Below are 21,129 nucleotides of genomic sequence, written 5' to 3'. Positions count from 1 at the left end.
ACTGTCGCTATATGACTGTCGCTATACTGTATGACTCACTATATGACTGTCGCTATACTGTATGACTGTCGCTATATGACTGTCGCTATACTGTATGACTGTCGCTATATGACTGTCGCTATACTGTATGACTGTCGCTATATGACTGTCGTATACTATATGACTGTCGCTGTATGACTGTCGCTATACTGTATGACTGTCGCTATATGACTGTCGCTATACTGTATGACTGTCGCTATATGACTGTCGCTATACTGTATGACTGTCGCTATATGACTGTCGCTATACTATATGACTGTCGCTATATGACTGTCGCTATACTGTATGACTGTCGCTATATGACTGTCGCTATATGACTGTCGCTATACTGTATGACTGTCGCTATATGACTGTCGCTATACTGTATGACTGTCGCTATATGACTGTCGCTATACTGTATGACTCGCTATATAACTGTCGCTATACTGTATGACTGTCGCTATATGACTGTCGCTATACTGTATGACTGTCGCTATATGACTGTCGCTATACTGTATGACTGTCGCTATATGACTGTCGCTATACTATATGACTGTCGCTGTATGACTGTCGCTATACTGTATGACTGTCGGTATACTGTATGACTGTCGCTATATGACTGTCGCTATACTGTATGACTGTCACTATATGACTGTCGCTATACTGTATGACTGTCGCTATATGACTGTCGCTATACTATATGACTGTCGCTATATGACTGTCGCTATACTGTATGACTGTCGCTATATGACTATCGCTATACTGTATGACTGTCGCTATATGACTGTCGCTATACTGTATGACTGTCGCTATATGACTGTCGCTATACTGTATGACTGTCGCTATATGACTGTCGCTATACTGCATGACTGTCGCTATACTGTATGACTGTCGCTATATGACTGTCGCTATACTGCATGACTGTCGCTATACTGTATGACTGTCGCTATATGACTGTCGCTATATTGTATGACTGTCGCTATATGACTGTCGCTATACTGTATGACTGTCGCTATATGACTGTCGCTATACTGTATGACTGTCGCTATATGACTGTCGCTATACTGTATGACTGTCACTATATGACTGTCGCTATACTGCATGACTGTCGCTATACTGTATGACTGTCGCTATATGACTGTCGCTATACTATATGACTGTCGCTATATGACTGTCGCTATACTGTATGACTGTCGCTATATGACTGTCGCTATACTGTATGACTGTCACTATATGACTGTCGCTATACTGCATGACTGTCGCTATACTGTATGACTGTCGCTATATGACTGTCGCTATACTGTATGACTGTCGCTATATGACTGTCGCTATACTGTATGACTGTCGCTATACTGTATGACTGTCGCTATATGACTGTCGCTATACTGTATGACTGTCGCTATATGACTGTCGCTATACTGTATGACTCGCTATATAACTGTCGCTATACTGTATGACTGTCGCTATATGACTGTCGCTATACTGTATGACTGTCGCTATATGACTGTCGCTATACTGTATGACTGTCGCTATATGACTGTCGCTATACTATATAACTGTCGCTGTATGACTGTCGCTATACTGTATGACTGTCGCTATACTGTATGACTGTCGCTATATGACTGTCGCTATACTGTATGACTGTCACTATATGACTGTCGCTATACTGTATGACTGTCGCTATATGACTGTCGCTATACTATATGACTGTCGCTATATGACTGTCGCTATACTGTATGACTGTCGCTATATGACTATCGCTATACTGTATGACTGTCGCTATATGACTGTCGCTATACTGTATGACTGTCGCTATATGACTGTCGCTATACTGTATGACTGTCGCTATATGACTGTCGCTATACTGCATGACTGTCGCTATACTGTATGACTGTCGCTATATGACTGTCGCTATACTGCATGACTGTCACTATACTGTATTACTTTCGCTATATGACTGTCGCTATACTGTATGACTGTCGCTATATGACTGTCGCTATACTATATGACTGTCACTATATGACTGTCGCTATACTGTATGACTGTCGCTATATGACTGTCGCTATACTGTATGACTGTCGCTATATGACTGTCGCTATACTATATGACTGTCACTATATGACTGTCGCTATACTGTATGACTGTCGCTATATGACTGTCGCTATACTGTATGACTGTCACTATACTGTATGACTGTCGCTATATGACTGTCGCTATATTGTATGACTGTCGCTATATGACTGTCGCTATACTGCATGACTGTCACTATACTGTATGACTGTCGCTATATGACTGTCGCTATATTGTATGACTGTCGCTATATGACTGTCGCTATACTGTATGACTGTCGCTATATGACTGTCGCTATACTGTATGACTGTCGCTATATGACTGTCGCTATACTGTATGACTGTCACTATATGACTGTCGCTATACTGCATGACTGTCGCTATACTGTATGACTGTCGCTATATGACTGTCGCTATACTATATGACTGTCGCTATATGACTGTCGCTATACTGTATGACTGTCGCTATATGACTGTCGCTATACTGTATGACTGTCACTATATGACTGTCGCTATACTGCATGACTATCGCTATACTGTATGACTGTCGCTATATGACTGTCGCTATACTGTATGACTGTCGCTATATGACTGTCGCTATACTGTATGACTGTCGCTATACTGTATGACTGTCGCTATATGACTGTCGCTATATTGTATGACTGTCGCTATATGACTGTCGCTATACTGTATGACTGTCGCTATATGACTGTCGCTATACTATATGACTGTCGCTATATGACTGTCGCTATATTGTATGACTGTCGCTATATGACTGTCGCTATACTGTATGACTGTCGCTATACTGTATGACTGTCGCTATATGACTGTCGCTATACTGTATGACTGTCGCTATATGACTGTCGCTATACTGTATGACTGTCGCTATATGACTGTCGCTATACTGCATGACTGTCACTATACTGTATGACTGTCGCTATATGACTGTCGCTATATTGTATGACTGTCGCTATATGACTGTCGCTATACTGTATGACTGTCGCTATATGACTGTCGCTATACTATATGACTGTCGCTATATGACTGTCGCTATACTGTATGACTGTCGCTATATGACTGTCGCTATACTGTATGACTGTCGCTATATGACTGTCGCTATACTGTATGACTGTCGCTATACTGTATGACTGTCGCTATATGACTGTCGCTATACTGTATGACTGTCGCTATATGACTGTCGCTATACTGTATGACTGTCGCTATACTGTATGACTGTCGCTATATGACTGTCGCTATACTGTATGACTGTCGCTATATGACTGTCGCTATACTGTATGACTGTCGCTATATGACTGTCGCTATACTGTATGACTGTCGCTATACTGTATGACTGTCGCTATATGACTGTCGCTATACTGTATGACTGTCGCTATACTGTATGACGGTCGCTATACTGTATGACTGTCGCTATATGACTGTCGCTATACTATATGACTGTCGCTATATGACTGTCGCTATACTGTATGACTGTCGCTATATGACTGTTGCTATACTGTATGACTGTCGCTATATGACTGTCGCAATACTGCATGACTGTCACTATACTGTATGACTGTCGCTATATGACTGTCGCTATACTGTATGACTGTCGCTATACTGTATGACTGTCGCTATACTGTATGACTGTCGCTATATGACTGTCGCTATACTGTATGACTGTCGCTATATGACTGTCGCTATACTGTATGACTGTCGCTATATGACTGTCGCTATACTGCATGACTGTCACTATACTGTATGACTGTCGCTATATGACTGTCGCTATATTGTATGACTGTCGCTATATGACTGTCGCTATACTGTATGACTGTCGCTATATGACTGTCGCTATACTATATGACTGTCGCTATATGACTGTCGCTATACTGTATGACTGTCGCTATATGACTGTCGCTATACTGTATGACTGTCGCTATATGACTGTCGCTATACTGTATGACTGTCGCTATACTGTATGACTGTCGCTATATGACTGTCGCTATACTGTATGACTGTCGCTATATGACTGTCGCTATACTGTATGACTGTCGCTATACTGTATGACTGTCGCTATATGACTGTCGCTATACTGTATGACTGTCGCTATATGACTGTCGCTATACTGTATGACTGTCGCTATATGACTGTCGCTATACTGTATGACTGTCGCTATACTGTATGACTGTCGCTATATGACTGTCGCTATACTGTATGACTGTCGCTATACTGTATGACGGTCGCTATACTGTATGACTGTCGCTATATGACTGTCGCTATATGACTGTCGCTATACTGTATGACTGTCGCTATATGACTGTTGCTATACTGTATGACTGTCGCTATATGACTGTCGCTATACTGTATGACTGTCACTATATGACTGTAGCTATACTGTATGACTGTCGCTATATGACTGTCGCTATACTGTATGACTGTCGCTATATGACTGTCGCTATACTGTATGACTGTCACTATATGACTGTAGCTATACTGCATGACTGTCGCTATACTGTATGACTGTCGCTATATGACTGTCGCTATACTGTATGACTGTCGCTATATGACTGTCGCTATACTGTATGACTGTCGCTATATGACTGTCGCTATACTGTATGATTGTCGCTATATGACTGTCGCTATACTATATGACTGTCGCTATATGACTGTCGCTATACTGTATGACTCGCTATATGACTGTCGCTATACTGTATGACTGTCGCTATATGACTGTCGCTATACTGTATGACTGTCGCTATATGACTGTCGCTATATGACTGTCGCTATACTATATGACTGTCGCTGTATGACTGTCGCTATACTGTATGACTGTCGCTATATGACTGTCGCTATACTGTATGACTGTCGCTATATGACTGTCGCTATACTGTATGATTGTCGCTATATGACTGTCGCTATACTATATGACTGTCGCTATATGACTGTCGCTATACTGTATGACTGTCGCTATATGACTGTCGCTATACTGTATGACTGTCGCTATATGACTGTCGCTATACTATATGACTGTCGCTATATGACTGTCGCTATACTGTATGACTGTCGCTATATGACTGTCGCTATACTGTATCACTGTCGCCATATGACTGTCGCTATACTGTATGACTGTCGCTATATGACTGTCGCTATACTGTATGACTCGCTATATAACTGTCGCTATACTGTATCACTGTCGCCATATGACTGTCGCTATACTGTATGACTGTCGCTATATGACTGTCGCTATACTGTATGACTGTCGCTATATGACTGTCGCTATACTGTATGACTGTCGCTATATGACTGTCGCTATACTGTATGACTGTCGCTATATGACTGTCGCTATACTGTATGACTGTCGCTATATGACTGTCGCTATACTGTATGACTGTCGCTATATGACTGTCGCTATACTGTATGACTGTCGCTATATGACTGTCGCTATACTGTATGACTGTCGCTATATGACTGTCGCTATACTGTATGACTGTCGCTATATGACTGTCGCTATACTGTATCACTGTCGCCATATGACTGTCGCTATACTGTATGACTGTCGCTATATGACTGTCGCTATACTGTATGACTCGCTATATAACTGTCGCTATACTGTATCACTGTCGCCATATGACTGTCGCTATACTGTATGACTGTCGCTATATGACTGTCGCTATACTGTATGACTCGCTATATAACTGTCGCTATACTGTATCACTGTCGCCATATGACTGTCGCTATACTGTATGACTGTCGCTATATGACTGTCGCTATACTGTATGACTGTCGCTATATGACTGTCGCTATACTATATGACTGTCGCTGTATGACTGTCGCTATACTGTATGACTGTCGCTATACTGTATGACTGTCGCTATATGACTGTCGCTATACTGTATGACTGTCACTATATGACTGTCGCTATACTGTATGACTGTCGCTATATGACTGTCGCTATACTATATGACTGTCGCTATATGACTGTCGCTATACTGTATGACTGTCGCTATATGACTGTCGCTATACTGTATGACTGTTGCTATATGACTGTCGCTATACTGTATGACTGTCGCTATATGACTGTCGCTATACTGTATGACTGTCGCTATATGACTGTCGCTATACTGCATGATTGTCGCTATATGACTGTCGCTATACTGTATGACTGTCGCTATATGACTGTCGCTATACTGCATGACTGTCACTATACTGTATTACTTTCGCTATATGACTGTCGCTATACTGTATGACTGTCGCTATATGACTGTCGCTATACTATATGACTGTCACTATATGACTGTCGCTATACTGTATGACTGTCGCTATACCGTATGACTGTCGCTATATAACTGTCGCTATACTATATGACTGTCACTATACTGTATGACTGTCGCTATATGACTGTCACTATACTGTATGACTGTCGCTATATGACTGTCGCTATATTGTATGACTGTCGCTATATGACTGTCGCTATACTGTATGACTGTCGCTATACTGCATGACTGTCGCTATACTGTATGACTGTCGCAATACTGTATGACTGTCGCTATATCACTGTCGCTATACTGTATGACTGTCGCTATATGACTGTCGCTATACTGTATGACTGTCGCTATATGACTGTCGCTATACTGCATGACTGTCACTATACTGTATGACTGTCGCTATATGACTGTCGCTATACTGTATGACTGTCGCTATATGACTGTCGCTTTACTGTATGACTGTCGCTATATGACTGTCGCTATATGACTGTCGCTATATGACTGTCGCTATACTGTATGACTGTCGCTATATGACTGTCGCTATACTGTATGACTGTCGCTATATGACTGTCGCTATACTGTATGACTGTCGCTATATGACTGTCGCTATATGACTGTCGCTATACTATATGACTGTCGCTATATGACTGTCGCTATATGACTGTCGCTATACTATATGACTGTCGCTGTATGACTGTCGCTATACTGTATGACTGTCGCTATATGACTGTCGCTATATGACTGTCGCTATACTATATGACTGTCGCTATATGACTGTCGCTATACTGTATGACTGTCGCTTTATGACTGTCACTATACTGTATGACTGTCGCTATATGACTGTCGCTATACTGTATGACTGTCGCTATATGACTGTCGCTATACTGTATGACTGTCGCTATATGACTGTCGCTATACTGTATGACTATCGCTATATGACTGTCGCTATACTGTATGACTGTCGCTATATGACTGTCGCTATACTGTATGACTGTCGCTATATGACTGTCGCTATACTGTATGACTGTCGCTATATGACTGTCGCTATACTGTGTGACTGTCGCTATATGACTGTCGCTATACTGTATGACTGTCGCTATATGACTGTCGCTATACTGTATGACTGCCGCTATATGACTGTCGCTATACTGTATGACTGTCGCTATATGACTGTCGCTATACTGTATGACTGTCGCTATATGACTGTCGCTATACTGTATGACTGTCGCTATACTGTATGACTGTCGCTATATGACTGTCGCTATACTGTATGACTGCCGCTATATGACTGTTGCTATACTGTATGACTGTCGCTATATGACTGTCGCTATACTATATGACTGTCGCTATATGACTGTCGCTATACTGTATGACTGTCGCTATATGACTGTCGCTATACTGTATGACTGTCGCTATATGACTGTCGCTATACTATATGACTGTCGCTATACTGTATGACTGTCGCTATATGACTGTCGCTATACTATATGACTGTCGCTATATGACTGTCGCTATACTATATGACTGTCGCTGTGCTGCCATACGAAATGCTGTATTTAAAGAACGTAATGTAATAATATGGTGCTAAACAGAACATACAGTACTTGTATTTAAATGATGTCTATATCTGAAGCGTGCAGTTTATTCTTCCCCACATCTTACACAATACAAACAGCAATCAGTTATCATATAGCATGCTTACAGTATAAGAATCATGCATTTCTCATACTATAAACAAGTGCAATACATGCACCATTCATTCACCTTATAGGATACGCATGATACAAGCACTACTTATGTGTAATATATAACATATATAATAAACAACATATATATTACAAGTACCATTCGTTCATCCTATAAGACGCACACAATTCAAGCACCATTCATGTGATTTAAAAAGTATGATATATGTACCTGACAATTACTTTCCGTCTACCCTATGATCATGGTACAATGGGGGTAATTCAGAGTTGATCGCAGCAGAAAATTTGTTAGCAGTTGGGCAAAACCATGTGCACTGCAGGAGGGGCAGATATAACATGTGCAGAGAGAGTTAGATTTGGGTGGGTAATATTGTTTCTGTGCAGGGTAAATACTGGCTGTTTTATTTTTACACTGCAATTTAGATTTCAGTTTGAACACACCCCACCCAAATCTAACTCTCTCTGCACGTGTTATACCTGCACCCCCTGCAGTGCACATGGTTTTGCCCAACTGCTAACAAATTTGCTGCTGCGATCAACTCTGAATTACCCCCTCTACACGTTATATACTGTATATGATCTCACCTCGTCCAGGTCTGCGGGTCTCCACGCCGGAAACAAAATATACAGCCATGGCAATAAGACCAATCATAATGACATCAGCCACAAGGAATCCGGAGATAGTTCCGGTGTCCAGCTCTATGCAGTTCTGGCACTCTGAGAAGAAAACCATAGACGATCAAACCAGGGACTATTTGTGTGATGCGCAGAAGATGGAATAGAAGAGGAAGATGGGAAATAGAGTTATGTGATACGGCTAATTAGACGAGGGAGAAAACCAGAGAAGATAAGACTACAGGGTCGGACTGGCCCACAGGGGTACAGGGGAAACCACCAGTAGGCCCCGCTGCCTGAGGGCCCACTCCTTCCTCTAGGGATCAGATTCCAGACTGTGCACTTGTATATTTATACATGGTAGATATGTTGCATTACACTGCACTAGACTATTGTACATTTCAAGTCTTTGTGGAGGCTGGCCACACCCCCTTTGTAGATTGGCCACACCCCTAAGTATGGGCCCCTATTACGGCATTCTCCCGGTGGGCTCTTCATACCCCAGTCCGACACTGTGAGACTGTATGCCAGACACGTGTATACATATACTGTACATTTAAGTATAGAACATAACAGGAACAGATGTTACTTTCATGGTACCAGGTCATGGACCTATTATCTTGATATGCAGCTTTGCTTGATTAAATCAATACCTTAACCAGTAAGCCCTCACCCCATTGTTTCATAACAGATATGTATTGTATTATGCCCTCTCCTCTGGTTCTTGTTCCCTTATATTCTGGGCTTGTTGGATGATGTGTAAGAAACACACTGCTTTTACCAGGATATGGGGTTGGCTATAAAATAATCAAAAAAGAAGAAGCAATGGACATCGGAAGCCTATCATCGAATGGTGGGCAGGCTTCTGGCATTGAATCTTCCGATACAATCTTATCTTACCATCCCGTCATGTGTAATTAAGAACCATCGCGAACAGTTGTTTACAGCCATATTTTTATCATTGGAAGACCACTGCTTCCACCCCATTCGTAGGTGGCGAAGCTCAAGAAGCCACCATCGAATAATAATACCACCAGCATCGGAAAATAAACATTGACTATCCATGTTCATACCTAGTTAGAAGTCACTTGCAAGAAGAGAGCAGAAAACAAGCAGATGGTACCTTGTACCCACCCTTCTGCCCTATGCTATAGTGGCAGCGACTGCTTCTCACGGCTACTCACTTCTCACGTGCACATGGATATATTGCGGTGCTCTCGGGTCAGGTGCTGCATCCCAGCAGGAGTAGACTCCGCGAGGATCATTCCACAGAGAGCCCAAGTCCAGGTCTGTATTATTAAATTCCAAACCTAGATCGCTGTCGTCCTTTTTCCAGCTGTACTGATTGAAGGAGCAGTGGAGGAACAGCTTTTCATTTTTCTCATATGCTAGTGGGGAGAAGAAGTGACTGGTCAGGTGAAACGCAAGTACCCATATGGGAGAGGTGCAACTGATGCATTTAAATATCCATTTACTAACATACATTGGCCTGATTCTGATTTGCAAGCAAAGCCAAAAGGCAAGCAACTGGGCAAAACTATAAGGCACTGCAGGTAGGGCAGATGTAACATGTGCAGAGAGACTGTGATGATGTGTACCCAGCCGATATGTCAGGTTTTAGGTCCTGGGTAGACATTGAACGATGTTATGAAGGTTGGGTCGACTTAACGCTCCTTCCTTCATTACATATGTCACAGTTATTGCACGGTTGACCAACTGGGCAGCGTTACTAGCGACTGCGGGCACCCACAATTCGGGAACACACACTGAGTGATATGCCCGATATGTTGTTCCGATTCGTCCGGAAATTACAAAACGGGCCGATATATTCCCAATGTGTATCCAGCTTAACATTTGTGGGCTACATGCAAAAGCAGCCAGTATTCACCCTGCACAGAAAAAAATATAAATGTATTTGTTCCCATTGCATGGCAACATGGATTGCTCCAGACACATAGTTAGTTACTTGCTTTTTTTCTGAATCAGGCCCAATGATATAACACCCTATGTTCCTCTACAAACCATTAAAAAAATAAAAAATGTACAGTGTAAACATATAAATATAAATATATATATATATATATATATATATACTGTATATATATAATATATGTATATATTTACACCAGTGTTCTTGTTCATCCTGTGCCGATTGCTGTGGACCAGATCCAGCCTGTTCCTAACCACTGCTATCATGTCCGTCCCCCTGATCTGTCTGCCTATCTCTCCATAACAAACCAGCTTGGGCCATTCTCCTTGGTCCCTATTCTATAACTTGCATCTCTGTCTCATCTGGTAATTGCAGCTAGCTATATGAAGGCGGCAGTTAGATGACTGTGACTTGCGGACTCCCAGCAGCAAAGTCCAATCTGATTACCCTCTCCAGCCTATTGTGCCTAATCCATTTGTGTTGTGGCTATATGATATGTGTCTGTTTAGATTTCATATATTTAAACTAGTGATGTGCACCGGAAATTTTTCGGGTTTTGTGTTTTGGTTTTGTGTTCGGTTCCGCGGCCGTGTTTTGGATTCGGACGCATTTTGGCAAAACCTCCCTGAAATGTTTTTGTCGAATTCGGGTGTGTTTTGGATTCGGGTGTATTTTTACAAAAAACCCTCAAAAACAGCTTAAATCATAGAATTTGGGGGTAATTTTGATCCCATAGTATTATTAACCTCAATAACCATAATTTCCACTCATTTTCAGTCTATTCTGAACACCTCACACCTCACAATATTATTTTTAGTCCTAAAATTTGCACCGAGGTCGCTGGATGACTAAGCTAAGCGACACAAGTGGCCGACACAAACACCTGGCCCATCTAGGAGTGGCACTGCAGTGTCAGACAGGATGGCACTTCAAAAAAATAGTCCCCAAACAGCACATGATGCAAAGAAAAAAAGAGGTGCAATGAGGTAGCTGTGTGACTAAGCTAAGCGACCCAAGTGGCCGACACAAACACCTGGCCCATCTAGGAGTGGCACTGCAGTGTCAGACAGGATGGCAGATTTAAAAAATAGTCCCCAAACAGCACATGATGCAAAGAAAAAAAGAGGTGCACCAAGGTCGCTGGATGGATAAGCTAAGCGACCCAAGTGGTCGACACAAACACCTGGCCCATCTAGGAGTGGCACTGCAGTGTCAGACAGGATGGCAGATTTAAAAAATAGTCCCCAAACAGCACATGATGCAAAGAAAAAAAGAGGTGCACCAAGGTCGCTGGATGGCTAAGCTAAGCATCACAAGTGGCCGACACAAACACCTGGCCCATCTGGGAGTGGCACTGCAGTGTCAGGCAGGATGGCACTTCAAAAAGATAGTCCCCAAACAGCACATGATGCAAAGAAAAATGAAAGAAAAAAGAGGTGCAAGATGGAATTGTCCTTGGGCCCTCCCACCCACCCTTATGTTGTATAAACAGGACATGCACACTTTAACGAACCCATCATTTCAGCGACAGGGTCTGCCACACGACTGTGACTAAAATGACTGGTTGGTTTGGGCCCCCACCAAAAAAGAAGCAATCAATCTCTCCTTGCACAAACTGGCTCTACAGAGGCAAGATGTCCACCTCCTCCTCATCGTCCGATTCCTCACCCCTTTCACTGTGTACATCCCCCTCCTCACAGATTATTAATTCGTCCGCACTGGAATCCACCATCTCAGGTCCCTGTGTACTTTCTGGAGGCAATTGCTGCTGGTGAAAGTCTCCACAGAGGAATTGATTATAATTCATTTTGATGAACATCATCTTCTCCACATTTTCTGGAAGTAACCTCGTACGCCGATTGCTGACAAGGTGAGCGGCTGCACTAAACACTCTTTCGGAGTACACACTGGAGGGGGGGGGGGGGGGGCAACTCAGGTAAAAATAAGATTTTACTCACCGGTAAATCTATTTCTCGTAGTCCGTAGTGGATGCTGGGACTCCGTAAGGACCATGGGGAATAGCGGCTCCGCAGGAGACTGGGCACAACTAAAGAAAGCTTTAGGACTACCTGGTGTGCACTGGCTCCTCCCACTATGACCCTCCTCCAGACCTCAGTTAGGATACTGTGCCCGGAAGAGCTGACACAATAAGGAAGGATTTTGAATCCCGGGTAAGACTCATACCAGCCACACCAATCACACCGTATAACTCGTGATACTATACCCAGTTAACAGTATGAAATATAACTGAGCCTCTCAACAGATGGCTCAACAATAACCCTTTAGTTAGGCAATAACTATATATAAGTAATGCAGACAATCCGCACTTGGGATGGGCGCCCAGCATCCACTACGGACTACGAGAAATAGATTTACCGGTGAGTAAAATCTTATTTTCTCTGACGTCCTAAGTGGATGCTGGGACTCCGTAAGGACCATGGGGATTATACCAAAGCTCCCAAACGGGCGGGAGAGTGCGGATGACTCTGCAGCACCGAATGAGCAACTCTAGGTCCTCCTCAGCCAGGGTATCAAACTAGTAGACTCTTGCAAAAGTGTTTGAACCCGACCAAGTAACAGCTCGGCAAATTTGTAAAGCCGAGACCCCTCGGGCAGACGCCCAAGAAGAGCCCACTTTCCTCGTGGAATGGGCTTTTACAGATTTAGGGTGCGGCAGTCCAGCCGCAGAATGTGCAAGTTAAATCGTGCTACAGATCCAGCGAGCAATAGTCTGCTTAGAAGCAGGAGCACCCAGCTTGTTGGGTGCATACAGTATAAATAGCGAGTCAGTTTTCCTGACTCCAGCCGTCCTGGAAACATATATTTTTCAGGGCCCTGACTACGTCCAGTAACTTGGAATCCTCCAAGTCCCAAGTAGCCGCAGGCACCACAACAGGTTGGTTCACATGAAAAACTGATACCACCTTAGGAAGGAATTGGGAACGAGTCCTCAATTCCGCCCTATCTATATAAAAAAATCAGATAAGGGCTTTTGCATGACAAAGCCGCCAATTCTGATACACGCCTGGCCGACGCCAAGGCCAACAGCATGACCACTTTCCACGTGAGGTATTTTAGCTCCACGGATTTAAGTGGCTCAACCCAATGCGACTTCAGGAAATCCAACACCACGTTGAGATCCCACGGTGCCACTGGAGGCACAAACGGGGGGTGAATATGCAGCACTCCCTTAACAAAAGTCTGAACTTCAGGCAGTGAAGCCAGTTCTTTTTTGGAAGAAAATGTACAGAGCCGAAATCTGGACCTTAATGGAACCTAATTTTAGGCCAATAGTCACTCCTGACTGTAGGAAGTGCAGAAATCGACCCAGTTGAAATTCCTCCGTTGGGGCCTTCCTGGCCTCACACCAAGCAACATGTTTTTGCCATATGCGGTGATAGTGTTTTGCGATCACATCTTTCCTAGCCTTAATCAGCGTAGGAATGACTTCCTCCGGAATGTCTTTTTCCTTTAGGATCCGGTGTTCAACCGCCATGCCGTCAAACGCAGCCGCGGTAAGACTTGGAACAGACAGGGTCCCTGCTGCAGCAGGTCCTGTCTGAGCGGCAGAGGCCATGGGTCCTCTGAGATCATTTCTTGAAGTTCTGGGTACCAAGCTCTTCTTGGCCAATCCGGAACCACGAGTATAGTTCGTACTCCTCTCCTTCTTATTATTCTCAGTACCTTGGGTATGAGAGGCAGAGGAGGGAACACATACACCGACTGGTATACCCACGGTGTTACCAGAGCGTCCACAGCTATCGCCTGAGGGTCCCTTGACCCGGCGCAGTATATTTTTAGCTTTTTGTTGAGGCGGGACGCCGACATGTCCACCTGTGGCCTTTCCCAATGGTGTACAATCATTTGGAAAACTACCGGATGAAGTCCCCACTCTCCCGGGTGGAGGTCGTGCCTACTGAGAAAGTCTGTTTCCCAGTTGTCCACTCCGGGAATGAACACTGCTGACAGTGCTAACACATGATTTTCCGCCCATCGGAAATCCTTGTGGCATCTGCCATCGCCATCCTGCTTCTTGTGCCGCCCTGTTGGTTTACATGGGCGACCGCCGTGATGTTGTCTGACTGGATCAGCACCGGCTTGTGTTGAAGCAGGGTCTAGCCTGACTTAGGGCATTGTAAATGGCCCTTAGTTCCCGAATATTTATGTGTAGGGAAGTCTCCTGACTCGACCATAGTCCTTGGAAGTTTCTTCCTTGTGTGACTGCCCCCCCAGCCTCGAAGGCTGGCATCCGTGGCCACCAGGACCCAGTCCTGTATGCCGAATCTGCGGCCCTCTAGAAGATGAGCACTCTGCAGCCACCACAACAGCGACACCCTGGCCCTTGGAGACAGGGTTATCAGCCGATGCATCTGAAGATGCGACCCGGACCACTTGTCCAACAGATCCCACTGGAAGATCCTTGCATGGAACCTGCCGAATGGATTTTCTTCGTAAGAAGCTACCATCTTTCCCAGGACTCGCGTGCATTGATGCACCGACACCTGTATTTGTTTTAGGAGGTCTCTGACTAGCGATGACAACTCCTTGACCTTCTCCTCCGGGAGAAACCCTTTTTCCTGTTCTGTGTCCAGAACCATACCCAGGAACAGTAGACGCGTCGTAGGAACCAGCTGCGACTTTGGAATATTCAGAATCCAGCCGTGCTGTTGTAGCACTTCCCGAGATAGTGCTACTCCGACCAACAACTGCTCCCTGGACCTCGCATTTAAAAGGAGATCGTCCAAGTAAGGGATAATTATAACTCCCTTTTTTCGAAGGAGTATCATCATTTCGGCCATTACCTTGGTAAATACCCTCGGTGCCGGGGACAGACCAACGGCAACGTCTGGAATTGGTAATGACAGTCCTGTACCACAATTTTGAGGTACTCCTGGTGAGGAGGGTAAATGGGGACATGCAGGTAAGCATCCTTGATGTCCAGTGATACCATGTAATCCCCTTCGTCCAGGCTTGCAATAACCGCCCTGAGCGATTCCATTTTGAACTTGAACCTTCGTATATAAGTGTTCACAGATTTCAATTTTAGAATGGGTCTCACCGAACCGTCTGGTTTCGGTACCACAAACATTGTGGAATAGTAACCCCGGCCTTGTTGAAGGAGGGGTACCTTGATTATCACCTGCTGGAAGTACAGCTTGTGAATTGCCGCCAGTACTACCTCCCCTTTCTCCGAAGGCAGCAGGCACGGCTGATTTGAGGTAACGGCGAGGGGGAGTCGCCTCGAACTCCAGCTTGTATCCCTGTGATACTACCTGCAGAACCCAGGGATCCACCTGTGAGCGAGCCCACTGTTCGCTGAAGTTCCCGAGACGCGCCCCCACCGCACCTGGCTCCACCTGTGGAGCCCCAGCGTCATGCGGTGGACTCAGATGAAGCGGGGGAAGATTTTTGATCCTGGGAACTGGCTGTCTGGTGCAGCTTTTTCCCTCTTCCCTTGTCTCTGTGCAGAAAGGAAGCGCCCTTGACCCGCTCGCTTTTCTGAAGCCGAAAGGACTGTACCTGATAATACGGTGCTTTCTTAGGCTGTGAGGAAATCTGAGGTAAAAATGTTTTCCTTCCCAGCTGTTGCTGTGGATACGAGGTCCCAGAGACCATCCTCAAACAATTCCTCACCTTCATAAGGCAGAATCTCCATGTGCCTTTTAAAGCCAGCATCACCTGTCCACTGCCGGGTCCCTAATACCCTCCTGGCAGAATGGACATTGCATTAATTTTGGATGCCAGCCGGCAAATATCCCTCTGTGCATCCCTCATATATAAGACAACGTCTTTAATATGCTCTATGTTAGCAAAATAGTATCCCTGTCTAGGGTATCAATATTATCTGACAGGGTATCAGACCATGCTGCAGCAGCACTCTCCATGCTGAGGCAATTGCAGGTCTCAGTATAGTACCCGAGTGTGTATATACAGACTTCAGGATAGCCTCCTGCTTCTTATCAGCAGGCTCCTTCAAAGTGGCCGTATCCTAAGACGGCAGTGCCACCTTATTTGACAAACGTGCGAGCGCCTTATCCACCCTAGGGGATATCTCCCCACGTGACCTATCCTCTGGCGGGAAAAGGTACGTCATCAGTAACTTTTTAGAAATTACCAGTTTCTTATCGGGGGAACCCACGCTTCATTCACTCATCTGATGGGGGAACAAAACACTGCCTGCTTTTTCTCCCCAAACATAAAACCCCTTTTTTTTTTTTTGTGGTACTATGGGTTAATGTCAGAAATGTGTAACACATTTTTCATTGCCGAGATCATGCAACGGATGTTCCTAGTGGATTGTGTATATGTCTCAACCTCGTCGACACTGGAGTCAGACTCCGTGTCGACATCTGTATCTGCCATCTGAGGTAGCGGGCGTTTTTGAGCCCCTGATGGCCTTTGAGACGCCTGGGCAGGCGCGGGCTGAGAAGCCGGCTGTCCCATAGCTGTTACGTCATCCAGCCTTTTACATAAGGAGTAGACACTGTCGGTTAATACCTTCCACTTATCCATCCACTCTGGTGTCGGCCCCACAGGGGGCGACATCACATTTATAGGCCTCTGCTCTGCCTCCACATATCCTCCTCAAACATGTCGACACAGCCGTACCGACACACCGCACACACACAGGGAATGCTCTGACTGAGGACAGGACCCCACAAAGTCTTTTGGGGAGACAGAGAGAGAGTATGCCAGCACACACCAGAGCGCTATATAATGCAGGGATCAACACTATAACTGTGATTTTTCCCAATAGCTGCTTGTATACACAATATTGCGCCTAAATTTAGTGCCCCCCCTCTCTTTTTAACCCTTTGAGCCTGAAAACTACAGGGGAGAGCCTGGGGAGCTGTCTTCCAGCTGCACTGTGAAGAAAAAATGGCGCCAGTGTGCTGAGGGAGATAGCCCCGCCCCTTTTTCGGCGGACTTTTCTCCCGCTTTTTTTATGGATTCTGGCAGGGGTATTTTACACATATATAGCCTATATGACTATATATTGTGTAGATTTGCCAGCCAAGGTGTTTAATATTGCTGCTCAGGGCGCCCCCCCCCCCCCCCCAGCGCCCTGCACCCGTCAGTGACCGGAGTGTGAGGTGTGCATGAGGAGCAATGGCGCACAGCTGCAGTGCTGTGCGCTACCTTGGTGAAGACCGAAGTCTTCTGCCGCCGATTTCCAGGACCGCTTCTTGCTTCTGGCTCTGTAAGGGGGACGGCGGCGCGGCTCCGGGACCGAACGATCGAGGTCGGGTCCTGTGTTCGATCCCTCTGGAGCTAATGGTGTCCAGTAGCCTAAGAAGCCCAAACTATCTCCAGTCAGGTAGGTTCGCTTCTTCTCCCCTTAGTCCCTCATAGCAGTGAGTCTGTTGCCAGCAGATCTCACTGAAAATAAAAAACCTAAAATAAACTTTCTTTTTCTAGGAGCTCAGGAGAGCCCCTAGTGTGCATCCAGCTCAGCCGGGCACAAGATTCTAACTGAGATCTGGAGGAGGGTCATAGTGGGAGGAGCCAGTGCACACCAGGTAGTCCTAAAGCTTTCTTTAGTGGTGCCCAGTCTCCTGCGGAGCCGCTATTCCCCATGGTCCTTACGGAGTCCCAGCATCCACTTAGGACGTCAGAGAAATAAAGCCAGTTTCTGCAAGGGCCTCCAAATTGCCTCTTTTTCCTGCCAGTATACGTACGGACTGTCTGACGTGCCTACTTGGATGCGGTCACTCATATAATCCTCCACCATTCTTTCAATGGTGACAGAATCATATGCAGTGACAGTAGACGACATGTCAGTAATCGTTGGCAGGTCCTTCAGTCCGGACCAGATGTCAGCACTCGCTCCAGACTGCCCTGCATCACCGCCAGCGGGTGGGCTCGGAATTCTTAGCCTTTTCCTCGCACCCCCAGTTGCGGGAGAATGTGAAGGAGGAGCTGTTGACAGGTCGCGTTCCGCTTGACTTGACAATTTTCTCACCAGCAGGTCTTTCAACCCCAGCAGACTTGTGTCTGCCGGAAAGAGAGATACAACGTAGGTTTTAAGTCTAGGATCGAGCACGGTGGCCAAAATGTAGTGCTCTGATTTCAACAGATTGACGACCTGTGAATCCTGGTTAAGCGAATTAAGGGCTCCATCCACAAGTCCCACATGCCTAGCGGAATCGCTCTGTTTTAGCTCCTCCTTCAATGTCTCCAGCTTCTTCTGCAAAAGCCTGATGAGGGGAATGACCTGACTCAGGCTGGCAGTGTCTGAACTGACTTCACGTGTGGCAAGTTCAAAGGGTTGCAGAACCTTGCACAACGTTGAAATCATTCTCCACTGCGCTTGAGTCAGGTGCATTCCCCCTCCTTTGCCTATATCATAGGCAGATGTATAGGCTTGAATGGCCTTTTGCTGCTCCTCCATCCTCTGAAGCATATAGAGGGTTGAATTCCACCTCGTTACCACCTCTTGCTTCAGATGATGGTAGGGCAGGTTCAGGACTGTTTGCTGGTGCTCCAGTCTTCGGCACGCGGTGGCTCAATGCCGAAAGTGGCCCGCAATTGTTCAGGCCACCAACAGCATCTCTTGCACGCCCCTGTCATTTTTTAAATAATTCTGCACCACCAAATACAATGTATGTGCAAAACATGGGACGTGCTGGAATTTGCCCACATGTAATGCACGCACAATATTGGTGGCGTTGTCCGATGTCACAAATCCCCAGGAGAGTCCAATTGGGGTAAGCCATTCTGCGATGATGTTCCTCAGTTTCCGTAAGAGGGTGTCAGCTGTGTGCCTCTTATGGAAAGCGGTGATACAAAGCGTAGCCTGCCTAGGAACGAGTTGGCGTTTGCGAGATGCTGCTACTGGTGCCGCCGCTGCTGTTCTTGCTGCGGGAGGCAATACATCTACCCAGTGGGCTGTCACAGTCATATAATCCTGAGTCTGCCCTGCTCCACTTGTCCACATGTCCGTGGTTAAGTGGACATTGGGTACAACTGCATTTTTTAGGACACTGGTGAGTCTTTTTCTGACGTCTGTGTACATTTTCGGTATCGCCTGCCTAGAGAAATGGAACCTAGATGGTATTTGGTACCGGGGACACAGTACCTCAATCAAGTCTCTAGTTGCCTGTGAATTAACGGTGGATACCGGAAACACATTTCTCACCACCCAGGCTGCCAAGGCCTGAGTTATCCGCTTTGCAGCAGGATGACTGCTGTGATATTTCATCTTCCTCGCAAAGGACTGTTGGACAGTCAATTGCTTACTGGAAGTAGTACAAGTGGTCTTCCGACTTCCCCTCTGGGATGACGATCGACTCCCAGCAGCAACAACAGCAGCGCCAGCAGCAGTAGGCGTTACACTCAAGGATGCATCGGAGGAATCCCAGGCAAGAGAGGACTCGTCAGACTTGACAGTGACATGGCCTGCAGGACTATTGGCTTTCCTGTCTAAGGAGGAAATTGACACTGAGGGAGTTGGTGGTGTGGTTTGCAGGAGCTTGGTTACAAGAGGAAGGGATTTAGTGGTCAGTGGACTGCTTCCGCTGTCATCCAAAGTTTTTGAACTTGTCACTGACTTCTGATGAATGCGGTCCAGGTGACGTATAAGGGAGGATGTTCCTAGGTGGTTAACGTCCTTACCCCTACTTATTACAGCTTGACAAAGGCCATACACGGCTTGACACCAGTTGTCCGCATTTCTGTTGAAATAATTCCACACCGAAGGGGTTGATTTTTTTTGTATTTTGACCAGGCATGTCAATGGCCATATTCGTCCCACGGACAACAGGTGTCTCCCCGGGTGCCTGACTTAAACAAACCACCTCACCATCAGAATCCTCCTTGTCAATTTCCTCCCCAGCGCCAGCAACACCCATATCCTCATCCTGGTGTACTTCAACAGTGACATCTTCAATTTGACTATCAGGAACTGGACTGTGGGTGCTCCTTCCAGCACTTGCAGGGGGCGTGCAAATGGTGGAAGGCGCAACCTCTTCCTGTCCAGTGTTGGGAAGGTCAGGCATCGCAACCGACACAATTGGACTCTCCTTGGGGATTTGTGATTTAGAAGAAGCACAGTTCTTTGCTGTGCTTTTGGCAGCTTAAGTCTTTTCATTTTTCTAGCGAGAGGATGAGTGCTTCCATCCTCAGGTGAAGCTGAACCACTAGCCTTGAACATAGGCCAGGGCCTCAGCCGTTCCTTGCCACTCCGTGACGTAAATGGCACATTGGCAAGTTTACGCTTCTCCTCAGACGATTTTGAGTTAGATTTTTGGGTCATTTTACTGAGCTTTATTTTTTTGGATTTTACATGCTCTCTACTATGACATTGTGCATCGGCCTTGGCAGACGACGTTGATGGCATTTCATCGTCTCGGCCATGACTAGTGGCAGCAGCTTCAGCACGAGGTGGAAGTGGATCTTGATCTTTCCCTATTTTACCCTCCACATTTTTGTTCTCCATTTTTTAATGTGTGGAATTATATGCCAGTAATAGATCAACGTATAATACTGGTGGTCACTGGTCAGCAAAACTCTGCACTGTACTCCTCCTA

At 45.6% G+C, this 21,129-nt stretch overlaps 2 protein-coding genes across 3 annotated transcripts in view; one reads left to right on the top strand and one right to left on the bottom strand.

Moving 5' to 3' along the window:
* The window catches only part of UBE4A (ubiquitination factor E4A), a 103,746-nt gene that overhangs the window by 16,165 nt on the left and 66,452 nt on the right, over positions 1-21,129 (top strand). The window lies entirely within an intron of this gene.
* The window catches only part of LOC134966665 (T-cell surface glycoprotein CD3 gamma chain-like), a 48,047-nt gene that overhangs the window by 19,255 nt on the left and 7,663 nt on the right, over positions 1-21,129 (bottom strand). For both annotated transcript variants that reach the window (XM_063943587.1, XM_063943588.1), the window contains exons 3-4: positions 9,855-10,058; positions 8,641-8,772 (exon numbers count right to left, since the gene is read on the bottom strand). In XM_063943587.1, coding sequence (XP_063799657.1) covers positions 8,641-8,772; positions 9,855-10,058 — 336 coding nt within the window. The remainder of the gene's footprint in view (positions 1-8,640; positions 8,773-9,854; positions 10,059-21,129) is intronic.

This window comes from Pseudophryne corroboree, chromosome 10, assembly GCF_028390025.1.
Source record: "Pseudophryne corroboree isolate aPseCor3 chromosome 10, aPseCor3.hap2, whole genome shotgun sequence".
NCBI classification, from domain to species: Eukaryota; Metazoa; Chordata; class Amphibia; order Anura; family Myobatrachidae; genus Pseudophryne; species Pseudophryne corroboree.
This window is presented reverse-complemented; position numbering and strand designations above follow the sequence as displayed.